This window comes from Seriola aureovittata, chromosome 21, assembly GCF_021018895.1.
Source record: "Seriola aureovittata isolate HTS-2021-v1 ecotype China chromosome 21, ASM2101889v1, whole genome shotgun sequence".
NCBI lineage: Eukaryota > Metazoa > Chordata > Actinopteri > Carangiformes > Carangidae > Seriola > Seriola aureovittata.
This window is the reverse complement of record NC_079384.1, coordinates 423,170-441,139: the sequence shown is the minus strand read 5'-3', so window position 1 is coordinate 441,139 and position 17,970 is coordinate 423,170. Positions and strand designations below refer to the sequence as shown.

General features: G+C 47.2%; 4 protein-coding genes across 9 annotated transcripts in view; 1 reads left to right on the top strand and 3 right to left on the bottom strand.

Moving 5' to 3' along the window:
* noc3l (NOC3-like DNA replication regulator) overlaps nucleotides 1-1,412 on the bottom strand; it is a 7,574-nt gene extending 6,162 nt beyond the window's left edge. The window contains exons 1-3 of the mRNA XM_056366553.1: nucleotides 1,272-1,412; nucleotides 317-521; nucleotides 57-183 (exon numbers count right to left, since the gene is read on the bottom strand). Of these exons, the coding sequence (XP_056222528.1) occupies nucleotides 57-183; nucleotides 317-521; nucleotides 1,272-1,280 (341 nt within the window). The 5' untranslated portion in view covers nucleotides 1,281-1,412. The remainder of the gene's footprint in view (nucleotides 1-56; nucleotides 184-316; nucleotides 522-1,271) is intronic.
* On the bottom strand, nucleotides 1,314-8,422 carry LOC130162756 (TBC1 domain family member 12-like). Of its 4 annotated transcripts, XM_056366557.1 has the most exons (15): nucleotides 7,647-8,422; nucleotides 6,155-6,257; nucleotides 5,931-6,043; nucleotides 5,760-5,842; nucleotides 5,551-5,668; nucleotides 5,353-5,459; nucleotides 5,204-5,269; nucleotides 4,977-5,068; nucleotides 4,834-4,905; nucleotides 4,454-4,582; nucleotides 4,260-4,369; nucleotides 3,782-3,939; nucleotides 3,200-3,303; nucleotides 3,080-3,122; nucleotides 2,108-2,197 (listed from the first exon to the last, which is right to left on the bottom strand). In XM_056366557.1, exons 1-14 carry the CDS (start codon nucleotides 8,420-8,422, stop codon nucleotides 3,099-3,101), a joined length of 2,055 nt encoding a protein of 684 aa, XP_056222532.1. In that variant the 3' UTR covers nucleotides 2,108-2,197; nucleotides 3,080-3,098. The 4 variants fall into 4 exon arrangements, with proteins under 4 accessions (XP_056222529.1, XP_056222530.1, XP_056222532.1 ...); XM_056366554.1 differs by lacking the exons at nucleotides 2,108-2,197; nucleotides 3,080-3,122 and adding an exon at nucleotides 1,314-1,463; XM_056366555.1 differs by lacking the exons at nucleotides 2,108-2,197; nucleotides 3,080-3,122 and adding an exon at nucleotides 1,314-1,463 and having other exon boundaries at nucleotides 6,155-6,254.
* A 941-nt stretch (nucleotides 8,423-9,363) lies between these two features.
* On the top strand, nucleotides 9,364-17,902 carry nudt13 (nudix (nucleoside diphosphate linked moiety X)-type motif 13). Of its 3 annotated transcripts, none has more exons than XM_056366561.1 (9): nucleotides 9,364-9,495; nucleotides 15,519-15,672; nucleotides 15,761-15,903; nucleotides 16,281-16,388; nucleotides 16,456-16,562; nucleotides 16,733-16,858; nucleotides 17,050-17,161; nucleotides 17,249-17,403; nucleotides 17,494-17,902. In XM_056366561.1, the coding sequence occupies exons 2-9, from the start codon at nucleotides 15,590-15,592 to the stop codon at nucleotides 17,680-17,682; spliced, it is 1,023 nt and encodes a 340-aa protein (XP_056222536.1). In that variant the 5' UTR covers nucleotides 9,364-9,495; nucleotides 15,519-15,589; the 3' UTR covers nucleotides 17,683-17,902. The 3 variants fall into 3 exon arrangements, with proteins under 3 accessions (XP_056222536.1, XP_056222535.1, XP_056222534.1); XM_056366560.1 differs by having other exon boundaries at nucleotides 9,364-9,502; XM_056366559.1 differs by lacking the exon at nucleotides 9,364-9,495 and adding an exon at nucleotides 14,695-14,835.
* Nucleotides 9,994-14,285, bottom strand: si:ch211-207i20.2 (uncharacterized protein LOC568537 homolog). The gene is made up of 5 exons (XM_056366558.1): nucleotides 14,086-14,285; nucleotides 13,600-13,759; nucleotides 13,451-13,509; nucleotides 13,268-13,364; nucleotides 9,994-11,618 (listed from the first exon to the last, which is right to left on the bottom strand). The coding sequence occupies exons 1-5, from the start codon at nucleotides 14,278-14,280 to the stop codon at nucleotides 10,603-10,605; spliced, it is 1,527 nt and encodes a 508-aa protein (XP_056222533.1). The 5' UTR covers nucleotides 14,281-14,285; the 3' UTR covers nucleotides 9,994-10,602.
* Nucleotides 17,903-17,970: the final 68 nt, after the last annotated feature.

Genomic DNA, 17,970 nt, shown 5'->3' with positions numbered 1-17,970 from the left:
CCATTCTGAATCACCTGCCCTGTTCTCATGGATGCGTCTGTGTTGGTGGTACTTACCATGACGACAGGTCTCTGGTGATGAAGGAGGCTTGTCGAGCCATGGCGGTCATCTGCTGCAGGTCGTCATCCTCCATCATGTCTGTGGGCAGAGTCTCCAGAAACTCCTCCTCATCCTCCTCTTCCTCTGTCAGAGACCAGGAAGGAGAAGAAGAAGAAGAAGAAAAGGAAGAAGAGGAGGAAGAAGAAAGGCTGTCTGATGTGATGCAGAAAGGCTGAGCCACAGTAGCAGTGTTTGACATGTGAGGGGCCTCTCTCACCTGGTCTCTTCCTGTACGTCTCCAGTGGGCGGGGCGTCCTGATGGCGGCATCCTTCACTGCCTGTCTCAGCTTCTTCTGTTCCTTACGCTGCTTCTTGGCGACGTTCTGCTGCTTCAGCTGACGGTTCTTCAGTTTGTTCTCGAGCTTCACGCCGCTCGTCTTCAGCAGACGGCGGAAGGTCGGCCGACGCTTCTTCGACCGAGGCTGCAGGGAGGGGTGGTGGTGGTGGGGTAGTTAGACTTGTGACTCATATAAATCATAATTCACTTTACCAAATAAAGAAGGTTAAAGATTGATAGAGAAAATATTCTGACAAAACAAACAAAGATCTAAAGTTTAAGCTGAGTGTTTTCAACTCTTATTTTGAAAGTCTGGATTGGTCAGTGAAACATGTTTCATTATCAATCTCCTCACAAAAACAAGTGTAGACAATAAATACACTGAAATAAGTATGATCCAGTGTCTGTATAATTCCATTCAACATCCAATACGTCTGTTTTATTTTGTAACTTTATTCATTGACATATTTTTGAATCATCTGTAGAACTGTTGATCATTGATTAACTGTCTATCAAGTGTCTAAGAACAATCAGCTGGTGACGTCAGCACTTCTATCAATACACAGTTTAGCAGCAGCCAGGAGACACTGATGAGACGTTCAAATCTTATAATGTTCAAATATAATAACTTCCCTGGTCGCTCATATTGATGCTGATTTAATCACAAGAGCAAAACTGTTCAGGAAATACTTGATTATAAATACTTTGTTTCATGTTCAATACAGAGAAAAGTCCCTTCACAGATTTCTCTATGGAATCTGGCGGATCGATAAGACTGATCAGGAGCTTCAGTTCTGATTCAGTTGATCAGTCACGTGTTAAAGAAACTGGTGAGAATAACGTTCATTTCACGGGATGTTCCGCTGTGACCGGGAGTGACCGGGAGTGACCTTACCGGACCCATGGCGGCGGGAACTCTCCGTCTCACAGCGCAGATTCACACCCGGGTTCTGTCCACCCTCCTCGGTGTGTATGTGGTAACGTTTCCCGGTGTGTTTTGGTGAAAAGCCGCGGTTTGTTGCCACACGTGTGTAGATCTGAAAACCGGGTTCACGCCGAAGACCCGGAAGCAGAAGACAGTCCCCCTCTGCCGGGACAACAGCGCCATCAGCGGCGGGAGGACCACAGGGACAAACTAATGTGACCGGCACCAAATCACGTGACTGATTTATTATACTACATAAATATAGTTCAACATAGAGAATATAAATTAAGTTCTACAGAAACACATTGAACAGGCTGCCCCACGAGTCTATTAAACCTGTGAACAGGTGAGTCACCTGATCATGAACTCATCCTTCATGTGTCACTGTGACCGAAGTGTCTGAACACAACATGCTGTCCACTCACTGGTCTACATAAAGACTTTCCCCTGAGATGAGTCAATCAATCAATCAATCAATCAATCAATCAATCAATCAATCAATCAATCAATCAATAATAAACAGACACAATGACTTTGTTCTGCTTCAAATTTTCATTTTTAAAAGATCATTTTCATTATAATTAAAATTGTCTTAAAATATTTATGTTTTTGTGTCTTAGCGTCTTGTTTTGTTTTTCCACTCAGAGACTCAAAGACTCAGTTTTCATGTTTTATTATAGAAACACTGAGAAATATTAAATAATAAAAACTGAATTCTTCTTCACAAATGTCACATTAACCCAGAGACAGAGTCCAGAGACAGAGACAGAGTCCAGAGTCCAGAGACAGAGTCCAGAGACAGAGTCCAGAGTCCAGAGACAGAGACAGAGTCCAGAGTCCAGAGACAGAGTCCAGAGACAGAGTCCAGAGTCCAGAGACAGAGACAGAGTCCAGAGTCCAGAGACAGAGTCCAGAGACAGAGTCCAGAGTCCAGAGACAGAGTCCAGAGTCCAGAGACAGAGTCCAGAGACAGAGTCCAGAGACAGAGTCCAGAGTCCAGAGACAGAGTCCAGAGACAGAGTCCAGAGTCCAGAGTCCAGAGACAGAGTCCAGAGACAGAGTCCAGAGACAGAGTCCAGAGTCCAGAGTCTAGAGTCCAGAGTCTAGAGTCCAGAGACAGAGTCCAGAGTCCAGAGACAGAGTCCAGAGACAGAGGACAGAGTCCAGAGACAGAGTCCAGAGTCCAGAGACAGAGTCCAGAGACAGAGTCCAGAGTCCAGAGACAGAGTCCAGAGTCCAGAGACAGAGTCCAGAGACAGAGTCCAGAGACAGAGTCTAGAGTCCAGAGACAGAGTCCAGAGTCCAGAGACAGAGTCCAGAGACAGAGTCCAGAGTCCAGAGACAGAGTCCAGAGACAGAGTCCAGAGACAGAGTCCAGAGTCCAGAGACAGAGTCCAGAGACAGAGTCCAGAGACAGAGTCCAGAGTCCAGAGACAGAGTCCAGAGTCCAGAGACAGAGTCCAGAGACAGAGTCCAGAGTCCAGAGACAGAGTCCAGAGACAGAGTCCAGAGACAGAGTCCAGAGTCCAGAGACAGAGTCCAGAGACAGAGTCCAGAGTCCAGAGACAGAGTCCAGAGACAGAGTCAAGAGTCCAGAGTCCAGAGACAGAGTCCAGAGACAGAGTCCAGAGTCCAGAGTCCAGAGTCCAGAGACAGAGTCCAGAGACAGAGTCCAGAGTCCAGAGACAGAGTCCAGAGTCCAGAGACAGAGTCCAGAGACAGAGTTCAGAGTCCAGAGTCCAGAGACAGAGTCCAGAGACAGAGTCCAGAGTCCAGAGACAGAGACAGTAGATCAGATCAGCTGCTGCAGGACGACAAAACCTGTGAGAGAAAAAACAAAACCTCATTGCACCTGGTCCATCTCTCCTACAGACTGAGCCGTCTGTCAGGTGACTCACCTGACTCCACTTCCTGTTCCCGCTCTGCATGGGCATGGCCAAGATGCAGGAGAACAGCCTATCAGAGAGAAGCTCTTCATCAGGGAGGCGTGACAGGAACTGAGCTGGAGGAGCGACACAAGAGAACAGAATAAAATACAACAGTCTTCTATCTTTGATGTGTCCTCAGGAGGTCTGAGTGTCCTCAGGTGTCCTCAGGAGGTCTGTGGTCCAGCTTTGTAACCACATGTCTAACTATTGAAACTGGTCGAGTCCAAGTCTCAGGTCCAAGTCCACTATGATGAGTCTCACCATTCCAGAGTCCAAGCCCTTTGTCATGCCACTTCAGGTCAGGACTCAAGTTACTCAACACAGGTCTGATTCAAAACTCAAGGTTCTCAAGACCAGTCCGAGTCCAGATTCAACCACCTGAGAAAAGTCCAAAGTCTCAGGTCACAAGTTCAGGACAAGTACCAAGTCCACATGAAGGCATAAGTCCAAAAGAGTACAGGTCTAAGGTCAGCTGCAGCTGTTTTGTGCCTATGAAAGCTGATTGAACCTTGTGTGAGTGATGTCACCGAGGTAACAAAAGGTGAGGCTCACCTATGCTGATCAGGTCCATGTGCAGCAGGACGTTCTGGTACAGTCTCAGGATCCCCAGAGCTGTCCTGAACAGGAACTCCTCCCCATCCCGAAAGAAAACGTCCCAGACTCTGCACGCCACGTCCAGGGGGAGGGGCTTCGTGTAGAGAGACAGGATCCTGGAGGTGGGGTGTGTGTGTGTGTGTGTGTGTGTGTGTGTGTGTGTGTGTGTGGGGGGGGGGGGGTTCAGACACAGGCCCAGGACGTGGTCAGCAGGGCTTAGCACAAACACTGGCAGTGGAGGGAAACTGTTAGCCTAGAGTTATCGAACCCTCCAACAGCTCCAAGTATGTTTGATTGACATGTTTCTGGTCGGATGAACAGGTTCACACCATGGAACAAAAATCACTTCAATATCAATAATCAATATTTAGAAACCAGTCATCAATATGTACATTAAGACAGCAACAAGACTGTATCTGTGGTTAATTAGACTCACCAGTCCAGGAGGTAGAGGTCAGGGGTCACACCTACAGACTGGAAGTAAAGGAAGAGATGAGGAAGAGTCTCCTCCAGGAACACCTGGAAGGCCCCGAAATACCTGTACATCTGCAGGTAGAGGGAGACAGTGAGCTACGTCCAACAACACACACACACACACGCACGCAAGCACGCACACACACACACACACACCAGCGGCTGGTCCACTCTGTAGAAAGCCAGCTGACAGGGTCTGTTGATCAGGTTGGAAAAACTGATGAAGGCTTCGACTTCGTCCATGTTCAGGATCAGAACAGCTGCGATGGAGGACATCCCTGTGACCTGGGCGAGAGACATACACACAGACTGTGAGACAGGGAGAGAGAGACTGTGATGGATCCTGCTGGATCAGCCTGAGGGGGGGCAGAGGGAACCGGACCACAGTCATAGACTTGATGTAGAACTGTTTACAAGTCTTTAGTCCAAGTCTCATGTCATCTAGTAGTCCACATGAATCCACATGAGTCCAGGTCGAGTCTGGGATCACTGTGTGTGTGTGTGTGTGTGTGTGTGTGTGTGTGTGTGTGACTCACATATCCCACATCAGGTCTGTAGCAGGTGTAAGCTCCCAGAATGCTTTGCAGCAGGTCGTGGTAAGGACCACCCTACAAAATAAAAGTCTGAATTCACTTCCTGTCTCTGCAGCTTAACATCCTCTTTGACTTGACTGTCTCACCTGCTGGAAGACGCACAGCGATGGAAACGTCCTGGAGACATCCTGGGTGATCAGCTCCAGACTGGACTCTCTGTCCGACAGTGACGCTGTGTCTGCAGGTAAATGTCTACAGGTGAGTCATCACCAGGTGAGTCCTCTCCAGGTGAATGAGTCGTCACCAGGTGAGTCCTCCACAGGTAAGTCGTCACCAGGTGAGCCAATACCAGGTGAGTCTCTGTGTTTCTTACCGTCTGTCTCTGTCTTACTGACGATCCATTTCTCCTTCGCTCTGGAGAGGAAGATCTCATACAGCTCTGAGAGGGAGGAGGAGGAGGAGATGATTACCAGGTGTTGCAGGTCTCAGGTCAGTGAACATTGCCCCCCATCTTGTTATTACCTGCAGTGATGTTGAGTTCATTGCTGATGGCGAGGCACCACACTCGCCCCCGGATGCTGGACGGTAAACCCCCCCACCACAGGTCCTGAGCACGCCGACTGGACCTCCTGAAACACAGCAGGAGGTCAGGGAGAATAACACACACACACACACACACACACACACACACACACACACACACACACACTGTGGTCCTACATGGACTCCCAGTGCGGCAGGATGTGCTGGTTCCAGACCATGGTGGCGTTGGAGATCTCTTCCTCCTGTCTGAACCTCTCCTTCATCTGCTGCTGCCTCCGCTGAGCCTCCTTCAGCTCTGACAGGGAGGAGGACACAGACCAGGTCAGGGAGAGCTACTGAAACAACCCCACTCGTGTGGGAGGTGCAGCAGGTCAAAACAAACACACCTCTCCTCTTGGCTCCAGCCACCATCTGCTCGTACTGCTGCCGGTGTCTCTGCGTCTCTTCAGCCGACTTAGCGGGAAGATTCCTGCACAAACACAGTCAGGACATGCTGAGACAGGAAGTGGTTAAATACACACACAGAGGTTAAATACACAGACAGGAAGTGGTCGTACGGTGGGCGGTCCTCCAGGATCAGGGCCGTGGTCGACAGCGGTTCAAACTCCACCTTCCTTCTGCTCTGCTGCCCCGCGGCATGATGGGAAGGGGAACTGCGTGCCTCGAACTCCTGCAATGACACAACACACACCTGAGTCGCCATGACAACTAACACAAACAGACAGGGACACAGTCTGAAGATGAGGAGCAGGGTCAAAGGTCACAGGTCAAAGGTCTGTACCTGCTGGATGGTCCGGGCCTGTTTGGACGGACTCTGTCTGGGAGGAACTTTACCAAACAACTTCCACCCAGCAACACTGTGACTGACGGACTGCTGCCTCCTGCTGCACACACACACACACACACACACACACACACACACACACACACACACACACACACACACACACACACACACACACACACACACACACACACAGCCGCTGCGGTGAGGATGATGTCCTGATGGTACGCGCTCTACCAGGTGAGCGAGAAGACGCCCCACAATGTACACAATTAATGGTTATATTGTTTATTCAGTGTAATAAATTAATGCTAATAAAGAACTTCAAATACCTGAAATATAAAATATTATCAATAAAGAGCCAAGGACAATTATCAGACAAGTGTCTGTGTGGTGGTTTTAGTCTCTCTGGTGGTTTTAGTCTCTCTGGTGTTTTTAGTCTCTCTGGTGGTTTTAGTCTCTCTGTGGTGGTTTTAGTCTCTCTGGTGGTTTTAGTCTCTCTGTGGTGGTTTTAGTCTCTCTGGTGGTTTTTAGTCTCTCTGTAGTGGTTTTAGTCTTTCTGTGGTGGTTTTAGTCTCTCTGGTGGTTTTAGTCTCTCTGGTGGTTTTAGTCTCTCTGTAGTGGTTTTAGTCTCTCTGGTGGTTTTAGTCTCTCTGTGTTGGTATTAGTCTCTTTATGGCGGTTTTAGTCTCTCTGGTGGTTTTAGTCTCTCTGGTGGTTTTAGTCTCTCTGGTGGTTTTAGTCTCTCTGTAGTGGTTTTAGTCTCTCTGTGGTGGTTTTAGTCTCTTTATGGCGGTTTTAGTCTCTCTGGTGGTTTTAGTCTCTCTGGTGGTTTTAGTCTCTCTGGTGGTTTTAGTCTCTCTGTAGTGGTTTTAGTCTCTCTGGTGGTTTTAGTCTCTCTGTGTTGGTATTAGTCTCTTTATGGCGGTTTTAGTCTCTCTGGTGGTTTTAGTCTCTCTCTGGTGGTTTTAGTCTCTCTGTAGTGGTTTTAGTCTCTCTGGTGGTTTTAGTCTCTCTGTGGTGGTTTTAGTCTCTCTCTGGTGGTTTTAGTCTCTCTGTGGTGGTTTTAGTCTCTCTGTGGTGGTTTTAGTCTCTCTGGTGGTTTTAGTCTCTCTCTGGTGGTTTTAGTCTCTCTGGTGGTTTTAGTCTCTCTGGTGGTTTTAGTCTCTCTGTGGTGGTTTTAGTCTCTCTGTGGTGGTTTTAGTCTCTCTGGTGGTTTTAGTCTCTCTGTGGTGGTTTTAGTCTCTCTGTGGTGGTATAGTCTCTCTGGTGGTTTTAGTCTGTCTGTGGTGGTTTTAGTCTCTCTGGTGGTTTTAGTCTCTCTGGTGGTTTTAGTCTCTCTGTGGTGGTTTTAGTCTCTCTGGTGGTTTTAGTCTCTCTCTGGTGGTTTTAGTCTCTCTGTGGTGGTTTGAACTCTACAAACTAATATATATGAACCGATTGATTGTGGTCTTGAGGATCTGTCGGGTCCAGGTCTGATGTGGTTTACCTGCTTAAGTACTCGACGATCCCCGGCATCCTGGACTGCAGCTCAGACTCTGAACCTCCACAGTCGTCCTGAGCCAGATCACCTGGAGCGCTCTGCCTGCGACCACACTCGAACGTGTTCCTGGAGCGAGGAGCAGTGGTGGGGGGGCCCGGTGACAGCTCCGTGATGAAGGCCTCATCAGAGTTGGCCTTCAGAAGGTCAAAGGTCACATCCCCCTCCAGTGGCCCAGAGTCTGAGGTCAAGGTCACAGGGTTCACATTTACCTGAGAGGCCTTCGATGACCGTACAGAAGGGGCTGGAATATCCAGGTGGTGGTCAGTGCCCCTGGTAGACCCGCCCCCACAGAGCCCCTCCAGCCAGTGATGCGGGTTAACCATTGACCCACGGGATGCCACGCTGTCTGGGCACCAACGGTTTGTTTCCACATTTGGTCTAAACCTGTCTGTATATGATGTATTCGTGACATCATTGATTGTATAAGACCCTGCCCCCTCATCGTCGCCTGTCTCCTTGACATCAGAGGAGCTTCTGATTGGTCCTCGTTGGCCACAATCTGACCCAGAGTGATGTGAACAGGTAACGAGATTCTCCTTCCGGTCTGCTGAACATTTAACACACTGAACAGCTGGATGGGGAGTGTGGCCCCGGGTGATAACATCAGCATGGGAGACAGGCTCATGATGATGATGATGATGATGATGATGATGATGACATGGCGAGGACTCATCTGTGTTGGTTACGGTCGCCGATGGAGACGAATCATCGTTTCTTTCCATTTCACTCCAACAGCCACAACAGGATGAAGACACTCATGCACTTCCTGTCTTTGACTTAAAAAATAAAAGTTTTGGAAGTCTGACAAATCTGAACTTTAAAGTCCATTAAAAGTTACACGTTCCTTCTACCTTCAGTCTCTTCAACATCACATATCTTTCGTCCATGTTCAGTGATCATTAACGGAGACTACGTTATCAGAGATCCGACAGCTCATGATTAAATTATAAAGTTAAAGTCTAAATCTAAAATACCTGAGAACGAAAGCTTTCTCAACAACCATCAAAACGCTAAAAAGAAAGTTCTGAAAGTTTTCACCATGTGAGGATGAAAAAGTTTAGGAAAGTCTTTCTTGTAGAACTGACATTTCATTTTTGTAAAGATCTAATTTAAAAAAATCTGGACGGATTTGTTTAAACTTATTGAAGCTCAAGTGATATTTCAGGTTTTATTATAATGGGAGGTTTGTTTCTAGTTTCGAGTTAAATGATCTTCTTCTGTTAGTTTATGACCAGACGCCAAATATTTTATCTTATATCCTCAAGTCTTCTTCTTGTGTGGAGAAAAAATATGATCAGAATATAAATGTGTGGGTTTTTTTTTTACATCAAAAGTGACATTTCAGGCATTATGTTGAAGGTGAACTCACTTTCCTTGTCATTATTTAAATAAAAAGACTAATCTTTTCCTGGTCTTTTTCTTGTTAGAGTATGAAAATCTTTTCAGGCTTAATGTCGGTAACTGGAAACAGGAAAAACACTGATTTCCTCTTTTTTGTTGGAAAAATCTTGTGCTTGCGATTTTTATTTTGAAGGTAACCCCCGCTGGTTTCCAGTCTTCTAATGTTTCATGTTTTATTTTGAAGGTGGCCCCACTGGTTTCCGCTGTTGTTGTCAATTACTTATCGTTACCTCCTCTCTGGAGCTCCTGTCGGCGCCGCTCGGAAGAAACCAACCCGGTCACTGCCCCTCATCCTCGGTGAACAGACAGTAGAATCCTCCGGAGCTTCATACCGGGACGCGGAGACCTCAAGACGGCAGAAACACGGTCGGTCGGGCCGCTCTCATCCTCTGAGGTAACAGGTGAGCTCGGGGTGGAGAGGCTCCATCTTCTCATGTCCGGTGACGTAGGAGGGCTACGTAAAGCGTGACGTTACATTGATTAATCGACATAGAGGAATTTGGCGTTATATGGAAAAATATATTCATGATGACTATTGAAGATCAGTGTTGTAATCAGTTAATTGAAGATATTAATTACAATTAAATCAATTTTTGATAATTTGATAACTCAAATATTGAATTACTGGTTAAATTCTTTTATATTTGTTTTTTGTGTGTTTTCATCTTCAAATAGAAAAAAAACTGGTTTGTTTTGATAATTTCACACTTTGTATTTTATTATATTTCTTTATCTTACTGTTTCAGCCCAATGTCGTTTGTATGTTCTGACCGTATTCTTCAGTTTATACACTGTTGGTTGTGATTGAATGGTTTATGGTTTCAGGATAAAAGTATGAAAATATATTTATAACAGCTATTCCGCTCACAGCAGCTGGACGGAGGCCGACACATGAACTCTGTAGATTTTATTCATATTTTTCAAACATGAAAAATATCATCTATAAAATTATAAAAAGCAACAATGTGCATATTTACAGACAATTAGAGCAACATAATTAACTTATATTCATGGTTTCAACCAACCAGAGTTCAATATTTCAGTGGGCGGGGCTTATATCATACAGGTGTCAAGTGGTTAAAGATCACAGACTGTGTCCACAACAAATACAACTCCCAGAGAGCATTGCTGTAAGGATGGAGTCGTCTCCATGGTTACGGCCTCAAAACCTGGAGATTGTGGCTGTGTCTGATCAAAGGAAAATATCACCTGAATCCGCCCACATCAACACGTGAGCTCTGATTGGTTAAAACAGGTCCTCTTCCTGTCTAACACCCACCACCTCGTCAACAAACTGAAAAAATAAATTCTATCCTCAAAAAAAATATCATTCACATTCATGTTTCTCTGAATGTTCAAAACTCAGTTAAAGAATCTGTGAATTTTAATCCAAACATCAGAAACTAAATGTAGTTTGTTCTTCGTGAATGTTCCAGACTCAGCTGAAGAAGCTGGAGATTTTATCCTGTCAATCAAACACCTGAACAGAGCAGGTGTGTTTTCATGCGTAGCCGCACTTGTGCAGCTTCAGGTTGCGTTGGTCCGAGTATCTCTTCCCACACTTGTCACAGATGTACTGTTTCCCGCCGGCGTGCACGTGTCTCTTGTGCGTCCTCAGGTGACTGCCCTGGCTGAAGGTCTTGCCACATATGTCACAGGTGTAGGGCTTCTCCCCGGTGTGGACACGCAGGTGCAGCTTCAGACTGTTGGCGTTGTTGAACTTCTTATCACAGGCGCTGCAGGCGAACGGCTTCTCGTCGGAGTGTGTGCGGCCGTGTGAGATCAGGCTGCTCTGCTGGCTGAACGTCTTGCCGCACTCTTTGCAGCTGAACGGCCGCTCACCGGTGTGAATCCTGCGGTGGATCTTCAGGTTCACAGACTGTCGGAAGCTCTTTCCGCAGAGGTCGCAGCTGAAGGGCCGGTCGCCGCTGTGGATCCTCTGGTGATTCTTGAGGTTGACGGCGTGGCGGAAAGTCTTGGAGCACTGCTCGCACTTTAAGGGTTTCTGTCCGGTGTGGATGAGCTCGTGAGTTTTGAGCGTGACGGCGCGGGTGAAGCCTTTCCCACACACATTGCAGACGAAGATCTTCTTGCCGGTGTGGGTGTGTGCGTGGCGGTGCAGGTTCTGCAGGAGGTTGAAGCGACGGCCGCACACGTCGCAGCCGTACGGCTTCTCCCCGGTGTGGATGATGGAGTGCGTCTTCAGCTGCGCCTGCTTGGAGAAACACTTCCCACACTGTGGACACTCGTATGGCCGCTCACCGGTGTGCGTCCGCATGTGGCTCTGCATGCTCTGCCGCTGACGGAACGCCCGGCCACAGACGCTGCAGGGGAACGGCTTCTCCCCCGTGTGGATGCGGTAGTGAGACTTCAGGTTGCTCTGAGATGTGAAGGATTTCCCGCACGCCGTGCACATGAAGTACTTCCAGGTGACGCTCTGCAGGACAAACTCAGGAACGCCAGGACCTTTCTCCTGCAGGTCTGCAGGAACCGGCTGAGCGGCTTCAAGTCGAGCTCCTGGAGGGAAACATACAGATGTGTGAACTACGACCTGTTTGTTCACTGAGGTGGACTAACAAGAGTAGGACAGACCTGCACAGTTTCCTCTGAAGCTTCAGATCAGGTTTCATCACAGTCAATCATTCAAATCTCATACTGATAATAACAATGTAGAGAGACAGTTACTGTCAGAACCTGAACCCACAAAGACCTGGTCTCCATCTGAACCCTCTCAGGAACCCAAAGACTGGTTGTGAACTTTACGACCTGACAACTGCAGCAGCTGATCAGCTTATAGAACATATTAACATAGCGGACATTTTCCTCTGACGTCACGCTCAAACTCTGTCACTATAGGATGATGTTGTCCTGCTGTGCTGCATATTTCAAGGTAAAACCACATATTTGATAAACTATGAGCTACAGCTAACGTTAGCATCAACCACTTCTTAGCTAGCATTACTGTTTGACAGAGCTGCGTGATACAAGACGAGAGAAATTCATTCATTCTGAAACATCAACACAGAGCTCAGACATGTTTAGTTCAGTCTGGAAGTGAAACACTGGATGGAATCAAGCTAGCCATGTAGCATTAGCTGCCCTGCTAGCTCTTCACCTGGTGAAGTTAGCAGTGATGCTCCTCTGTCATGTGACTGTATCACTGTGACTGAAACCATACAACATTAGTTCATGTTTAACCAGCGGATTTAGTCATCTGACAATTTATGACTAACTAACATTGACATTTATGTTAATTGATATCTTCCTGTTTGCTAGCCTAGCATTAGCTTCAGCGTTTCCGGTGTGGGTCGGTCTTCACCTTCAACATCTGGAGAACTCATCTGTCCATTAATCAATGTGGTCAAAGGAAGGTGAAGTAAACAACGATGCCTCACAGGATTCATTCAGAGACATTAAAGTGTTCAAGACTTCCTGGCCTCAGTGTGACGTCAGAGGAAAATGGCCGCCGTGTGAATGTGGTGTGTTATGATTCATCTTCCTGCCATGTTTATAAACACTGTTGGAAACAGCTGGTGTCTGTGGTGACCAGCAGGGGGTGACCTCTGACCTGCAGCTGTATATGAAGTTAATCTACAGGTTTTTTCACACGTAAACTCTTCACGAGTTAACCTCTCTGCTAAACTGTACTGACAGCTAAACAGATAACCAGCTACCCAGATTAACTAGTAAGTGACTTGTCAGATAACAAACTTCTAATTAAAACTGGTTCAATCACTGATGTTTGAACTGGTTTATTGTGTTTTACTGGTTAGAATCAGCTGGTCTGTGATCACTGACACTGAAGGAACCAAACCAGGAGAAGCTAAAGACAGCAACTCCCATGATCCCTCACTGCTTCATGACGTCATCAAACACCGTCTTTGATTATTGTTCTGAAGGAGACAGAAGCGACTTTGGGTTTAAAACACCTAAAACATTCAAGCTGTGAAGCTGTTGCTACTGAAACACTTCCTGTCAGCCTGTCAGAATAAAAGCCTTTAGGCTCAATACATTCTGTCCCATTAACTACTGAAGGCTTTTAATGTGAAAGAGACAAAGGAAGTGCAAAATTAACAACAAACAGAGGGAGTGATTCAATCAGTGACAGATATTGATCTCTGTGTTTGATTGGGACTTGTATTGACAGATATTGATCAGGTGCTCACTCTCAGCGATGGCTCCCAGGTTGATGTTTCCGTTTTCGTCTTTGACGGTGACCGCCATCACAAATGGGGTTTCAGCCACCTCCTCCTCTTGTTTGGTCTGCAGTGATACAACGTAGAGACATCACAGTCAGGTCTGTATCGCATCACTGATGAACAGGTGAGTCAGCAGGGGAGGAGCCTTACCTGAGTGGACTTGTCTACCTCAGAGTTCTGCAGGCGGAGTCCGTACGAGTGTTCGAGCTCTGTGATGACAAACCACACTTCACGTTAGAATGACTTCAGCCTTCCTGATTGGTGTGTGTGATCGGCGGGGGTGGGGCCTCCATACATACCGACTTGTGCGTTGTTGATGACATTGAGGATGCTAGTCTGAGGTCTCTTGCCCCCCCTCCCTGACTCCATTTCCACCAGCAGTTTGGCTTCATCCACGATGTTCATGATCTTCCCCAGAGCCTCGTTCCCAAGAGTCTCCATGATGGAGGCAAACAGCACCTGACACAGGGCAGAGGTCACAGGTCAGAGGTCAGACACATGCTGGATGAACTCTGACATTAGCGTTCAGCTGTGTTAAAGTAAAGTCTTGTCCTGGAGGACATGAACATGGCTGCCGTCTGTTTCTTCACTATAATCAGAGTTTAACCTTAACCTTGTCACTGAAGGAACCTAACATAGCATAAATAGAAAACTACATTTTAACTGACTCAATTCAAACTGTGTTTAACCACAGCTGACTAGAACCATTCACATAAAACAGAGAATACGTTTCCAACAGTGACTCATCAGCCGGGGTCCAGCTCTCCAGCTGCCCCGCTCCTCACCATCTTCTCCCGGCTCTCGTCCTGCGCCCTGCCCCGCAGAGGCGGCTCCTTCCCGGCGCCGCTGGTCCGGACCTCCAGGCTGAGCAGGAAGGCCGAGCTGTCCTCCACCAGCTTCTTGAGCTCCGCCACCGCGGCGTGGACCAGAGACTCCATGACGGTGGCCAGCTGGGTGTGCAGGGCCACGGGGGAGCTCATCCCGCCCGCTACAGACCGCCGCGGCTCCAGCTGAACCAGCTAACCCCGGCTAACCCCGGCTAACGGCGCGGAGCATCGGCTGGGCTCCGTGTGTCCCGTTTTCGGAGATAGTGAATCAAAGCGACACTCACGGAGAAAATAACTCTGACATTTACCAGCTGACAACACACCAGTGCGATCGGAACCGGAAGTAGCTTTTATTTCTCTTCCGGGTCGGGCAGGAAACAGTTTCGGCTCTTGAACGCAACATGCAGTATTTTTTAAAGTTCTCTGATCCGTGACTGAAGTAAGAGGACTCCGTTACAAACCAAAGTCCTGCGTCCACAATCCGGTACAGGACGATCCCGAGACAGTTGGTTCTGACAACTTTATAGTGTTGGATCCGAACAGAGCTTGAACTGTGGACCTTTATTCGCCTTTTTCTTTAAAATGAGGACTTTCTGAGTCTGGTGGAAGGTTTTCAGCAGGTTTCCTCTTAATGAAATCAGTATTAGTGTCCTGCAGGGGGCAGACACTCCTCTGCTTCACTCACAGGAAGAAGCAGAAGAAGAGAAGGTCAGAACAATTCCCTCATCTTATTAAAACACTGCTTTTATTAAAACACTGCTTTTAATAACAGTATTATCTGGTCCATGTGTCTCCTTCATCTGTTTGATCATTTCTCGCCTAACTTTATTCAAATCCAGCAACTTAACGATTCTTATGGGGAAACGCTCATGAGAAACGACCCGAACCTGAACCGTAAAGACCCGCGTGTCTGATCCGGCAGAGGTTTCTGAGCTGACTGCCAACCGTTCAGTTATTAATGTTTTTGTTTATATGATGCGTTTCTGTAAAATAAAAAAGTTTCTTTGGTTTAATGTAAACCAAAAAACAAACAAGCTGTAGATTCACGTGTTTAAATAATAGAATTACATTTACCGAAAACAAAACAGCCAGATTGTTAAAGTGGGTTTGGTATTTCTGTCTGTCCCACGTGGTAGAGACAGTGTGTGTGACCGTCCCATTAATAATATTAAAATATATACAGGAGTTATTTCTCCATATGTTCACAAAGACATAAATAATAACATCCTGGCGATTTATGTATTTATTTACATATTGTATTGATGGGTTATCTATTGTTAGATATACTTATGCTCGTATTTGTGTCTTTGTGCTAAGCTATGCTAACACTTTCACCCTCCTCTGTTCTTCGTGCTAAGCTAGGCTAATAGTTTCCTGTGTCCTGTGTTCAGCTGGTCCCTGTTACCAGCAGAGCCGCTTCAAACCAGTGCAGTCCGATCCAGACTGGTTCTGCTTGGCTGCCATGTTGAGTTCTTTAAGGATCCTCCTCTCTGCCACAAAGTGTCCGGCAACCCGCCGCTGCTCAGGCTTTGTCTCCAGGATGAGGTTCAGTAATTCCCAGAGACCTGATTGATTAACAGTCAGATTGATTGATTGACACTCTGACTGATTGATTGATTGATCATCCTCTCAGGTATGTGAACAGGCTGAAGGAGGATGATGCGTCGTGTGCTGCAGCGCTGCAGAACGGTCGCATTTTCCTGTTCCACCGCCTGTCTCCTTTGCTGCAACGCACCGAGAGGGGAACCTTCAGACCAGCTGCACTCATCAGCTCAGGTACACAACCACAGAACCTCAGATAGGGAACCTCAGAACGTCAGGTAGAGAACCTCAGAACCACAGAACCTTAATTAGAGAACCTGAGGCAGACGAGCTTAGAACCTCAGGTAGAGGACCTCAGGTAAAGAACCTCAGAGCCTCAGGTAGAGGACCTTAGGTAGAGGATCTCAGAACCACAGAACCTCAGGTAGAGAACCTCAGAATGTCAGGTACAATAAGAGAACTTTAGAAAGATAATATCAGTAAAAAAACAAAAAATAAAAGACAGTCACACTTAGAACCTCAGACAGAGAAACTTGCAGAACCTCAGTGGAGAAGAAATAACCTGAGGAATGTGATTCTCGTTCCAACATGCCTGATGTGTCATGTTCCAGATGTGCAGGCGATCCTGGAGAGACTAGGTTCCGACGGATCCCTCCTGAGGGAGTCGGTTCTGATCAACTGCTCTGAACAAAACCAGGCTCAGTTCTGTTTGGATGTCGGTAAGAACATATTAATCCAGATTACTGATCTGGGTTCTGGTCTGATGTGGTCTGTGTTTGGCTGCAGGAGAACTGGATCAGGAAGCAGTAGAAGAAGAGTGTGAAGGGAACTTCGTTGACCTGAGGAAGTCCTTCTTTCTGCTGAGCGGAGCAGAGGCCCCTCTAGTGGCCCAGGTCAGGAACTACACCTGGACCCCTCACTGTTTCTGTCCTTTATTTTGAAATGCTGCAGGAAATGACAGTTTAAATTTCAGTTTAAAGGCTCAGTTCACCCACATTAAAGCCTGGAACTGTCTGTTGTGGACTAGCTGTTTGAGCTGTTCTGGTCCTGGTCTCCCCTGCAGGGTCAGGCTCTGCTACGCTGGCATCAAACCAGCAGGTTCTGCAGCGCTACAGGTCAACTCACCCACCGGAACCAGGCGGGCAGTCAGAGAGTCTGCAGCAGCAGCGGCACAGTCTACTATCCAAAGGTAAACCAGACCTGATCCCGGTCAAACCCAGATCCAAACTACATTTAAACCAGACCTGAACCAGATCTGAACTAGATCTAAGCTGGATCCGAACCAGATTCAAACCAGATCTGAACCAGCTGTTAACTTTGGTGTATATAAGGTTCCTGGTCTGACTGGTTCCTGACTGGTTTCTCCTGGTCTGACTGTAGATGTCTCCGGTGGTGATCGTCCTGGTGTCTGATGGGAAACGGTGTTTGTTGGGTCGACAGTCATCCTTCCCTCGAGGGATGTACAGCGCTCTGGCTGGTTTCTGTGACATGGGTCAGTGTCACCTGTCCGTGCACACACCTGTTGATCACCTGTCTGTTTACCTGGTTAAGGTTTAACTAACCCACCTGTGTGTTCCAGGTGAGTCTCTGGAGGAGGCTCTGTGCAGGGAGGTGGCAGAGGAGGTGGGTTTGGAGGTTCAGAGTATCTCCTACAGCTCCTCACAGCACTGGCCCTTCCCTCACAGCTCCTTCATGCTGGGCTGCCACGCCTCTGTTAGCCCCGCCGACACACAGGTGAGCTCAGAGGAAGAATTCTATTGATATTAAAACACCTGAAAACACCTGAACCTGACAGTTGCACCTGCTGTGCTGTTTCCTGTCCAGCTTGATGTGGACCACACGGAGCTGGAGGACGCTCGCTGGTTCAGTCTGGAGGAGATTAGCTCCGCCCTGCAGGTGAAGACTCCGCCCAGGAGAGGTGAACCCCCCGTCCTCTGGCTCCCCCCGAAACACGCCATCGCCAACCGACTCATCACGGAGTGGGCGGTCCGGCAGCGAGAGTCCGAGTCCTGAGACCCAGAACCAGGTCTTCATCTACACCCAGATCAAGATCCAATGAGCTTCTTCATGGAACAGACTGTCATCACGTCTAATTTTTAATGACTCAAATGAACATTTAATTACATTTCTACAGTAAAACACAGAATCTACCTCTGAGTTATTGTTATTAGTATTATTTTTATTACTCTGTTCTAGAAACTTATGACATTTAATTAAAAAGTGAAAAAACTTCCTCTGATTCTCTGAAGACAAGTTGCTTCAAACCTTAAATTGAGACACAAGTCAGTGAGATCCAGATCC